The following is a 1,554-nucleotide window of genomic DNA, read 5'->3' as shown; positions in this document are numbered from 1 at the left end:
ACTGCCTGACGTCACGGAGGCACTGTCCTGGTTCATCTAACAGATTGAGTTACAGCCCAGGGGCGAAGCATGTCTCTAAACATGCTGGGAGAAAAGACAATCTTCTGATCACGAAGAATAGTTCAGGTGCATGATCCGTGGAAGACCGATGAGAACAGGTATGGATGCTGGTATCATGGAGGCCTTCCTACCCAAGACAAAGCGCGAATTCGCTCAGTGTCCAAGGTATCCAAGAAGGAAGACAGAGATGATGTGTTGGGAAAAGCGCGAATTCGCCCCTGTGCCCAAGTTGCATGATTTCTGGGGGGAAAGAACTGTATTATTAAAACTCGGGGATTGAGATGCTTTTCCCAGCTCACCTCAACCAGAACCCATGGATCCAATTGACGCAGAGATCCAGATGACGCCGTCTGCCTACTTCCCTCCAGTTCATCAAACTTTCTTGAGCGACTGCAATACTCTGTGTCCGACTTCTGGCCTCTCAGCCTGTGTAGCCAGTCTCCGTTATCGAGATCTTTGTCCCGTCGAAGTAGCGCTTGAGAGGGTCGGAACCTTCGATGTGGTTCTTGATAATAACGTTTGGGCGAACCTTGCAGCTGCGACTCTGATCATGAGGAGGCACGTAGCGGCGTCCACGGTCACGCATCGCAACCTCCTTGGGGAATCAAAACTCAGTCTTTTTTTTTTTTTTTTTTTTTGGATTCTCGAAATTTACGTGCAATAAGTAGTCTAGTACTAAGACGCACGGGAAGCGTAAGGCTTCCCTTAGATGTGATTATGTCCGATGGGCCTCCATTTAAGTGGATATTAGTGACCGTTGTGTAGCTGTAAGGTATAGAGAAAGTCAAGGTTTGGGGTATAGGGTCCTAGGGATGGGAGTCATCAAAACTCAGTCGTCCACATCGAAAACTATCTTTGACTGAGCAGTTACAAATTAAACTTGAAGCATTACCAAAGAGCACGTTCCCGCCATAGTTATTAGTCGCGCAAGGGGAAAAAATCATAGATATATTTTGTATTATATTTTCAACGCATTCCACGCAAAGTCAAATATGTAAGGAAGCGAGCATTAAAAGCATGGTGCGCCCGAGGCATGTGGGTATCGAAATTAGGAGTAGTTGGAGTTGGTCCGGGGTCCAACAACAGGTCGGTTTCTGGGCAACACGGGAAGTGAAGGATCGTCGCGTCGCACAGGGCTGTCATGACGCGATTTAACGTTGAAAAACCGAGCGGCAATGCTGGGAGAAAATGTGACCCCAAATAAATGGAAATAAAGGAAAAAACATACAACGAAATTTGAGGAGAAAACCTCAGGTCAATCGCTGGTTGAATCTGGAGGATGTCGCGCTCGATGTCATCAAGTGTCTCGAGCCAAGTAGGGTCGTAGAAGTTCCGAGGTAGTTTGGGGACCGGAGTATCAACAGGCTCCATTCGCTTGGATGGGATGCGACGATGAGGGAATCGACCGGCTAATGGTCGGTCGTTGGAAGCGAATCTCGTGGACATGTGGAGAGCGTCCAGGGTTTTGAACCAGGCTCGAACTTCAGGCGCAGG

At 48.2% G+C, this 1,554-nt stretch overlaps 1 protein-coding gene across 1 annotated transcript; it reads right to left on the bottom strand.

Moving 5' to 3' along the window:
* Positions 1–481: 481 nt before the first annotated feature.
* Positions 482–1,506, bottom strand: LACBIDRAFT_336105 (uncharacterized protein; the record flags this gene model as incomplete). Its single annotated transcript, XM_001891030.1, has 3 exons — positions 482–655; positions 747–825; positions 1,289–1,506. The coding sequence occupies 3 exons, from the start codon at positions 1,504–1,506 to the stop codon at positions 482–484; spliced, it is 471 nt and encodes a 156-aa protein (XP_001891065.1).
* Positions 1,507–1,554: the final 48 nt, after the last annotated feature.

Source organism: Laccaria bicolor, genomic scaffold, assembly GCF_000143565.1.
Source record: "Laccaria bicolor S238N-H82 LACBIscaffold_292 genomic scaffold, whole genome shotgun sequence".
Classification (NCBI taxonomy): domain Eukaryota; kingdom Fungi; phylum Basidiomycota; class Agaricomycetes; order Agaricales; family Hydnangiaceae; genus Laccaria; species Laccaria bicolor.
Note: the sequence above shows the minus strand (reverse complement) of the source record. Positions and strands in the feature narration are given on the sequence as shown.